The sequence below is a fragment of the Lactuca saligna genome, chromosome 7 (genome assembly GCF_052625555.1).
Source record: "Lactuca saligna cultivar CGN05327 chromosome 7, ASM5262555v1, whole genome shotgun sequence".
Classification (NCBI taxonomy): domain Eukaryota; kingdom Viridiplantae; phylum Streptophyta; class Magnoliopsida; order Asterales; family Asteraceae; genus Lactuca; species Lactuca saligna.
Window position 1 is genome coordinate 119,678,820 of NC_136423.1, and position 825 is coordinate 119,679,644.

Consider the following 825-nt stretch of genomic DNA (forward strand, 5'->3'; position numbering starts at 1 on the left):
TCCCTATCCGAGATAATAGAGGTTGGCACTCCATGAAGCTTGAAAATTTCCCTGAGATATGTTCTCGTCAGCTTTTCCATTTTGTTAGTTTCCTTGATTTGTAGAAAATGGGCAGACTTAGTTAATCTATCAACCACTACCCAAATAGTGTCATAACAACTAGGAGTCTTGGGCAGCTTTGTGATAAAGTCCATTGCAATTTACTCCCATTTCCACTCGGGAATCTCCGGTTGTTGCAGTAATCCTGAGGGCTTTTGATGCTTTGCCTTGACTTTAGAGCAAGTCAAGAATTTGCCCACATAAGTGGCAATCTCAGCCTTCATATTAGGCCACCAACATAACTTCTTCAGATCTAAATACATCTTGTCGGAGCCAGGATGTACGGAATATCTTGATCTGTGAGCTTCGTCCATGACTAGGCTCCTATTGTTACCAAACTTGGGTACCCAGATTCTGTTCATGAAATAACAAGTTCTATCGTCCTTAAGCTCAAAATGTTTATCCATTCCCCGTAAAGCTTCTTCTCCAACATTCTCCTCTTTCAGAGCATCTAGTTGAGCTTCCCGAATACGGGTATTAAGGTTTGAATGGATGGTCATAGTTAGCGCTTTTACTCATCGCAGTTTCTTATGCTCTTTACGACTTAAAGCATTAGCTACAACATTTGCTTTTCCAGGATGATACCGAATCTCACATCCGTAATCATTCAATAACTCAATCCATATTCTTTGCCTCATATTTAGTTCTTTTTGATCAAATATGTGTTGGAGACTCTTATGGTCAGTAAAAATGATACATTTTGTTCCATATAAGTAATGTCTCCAA

The 825-nt window shown here is 39.3% G+C and overlaps 1 protein-coding gene across 1 annotated transcript; it reads right to left on the reverse strand.

The window, feature by feature from the left end:
- Window positions 1-200: 200 nt before the first annotated feature.
- On the reverse strand, window positions 201-599 carry LOC145007184 (uncharacterized). The gene has a single exon (XM_078966167.1). It carries the CDS (start codon window positions 597-599, stop codon window positions 201-203), a length of 399 nt encoding a protein of 132 aa, XP_078822293.1.
- Between the last annotated feature and the right edge of the window lie 226 nt (window positions 600-825).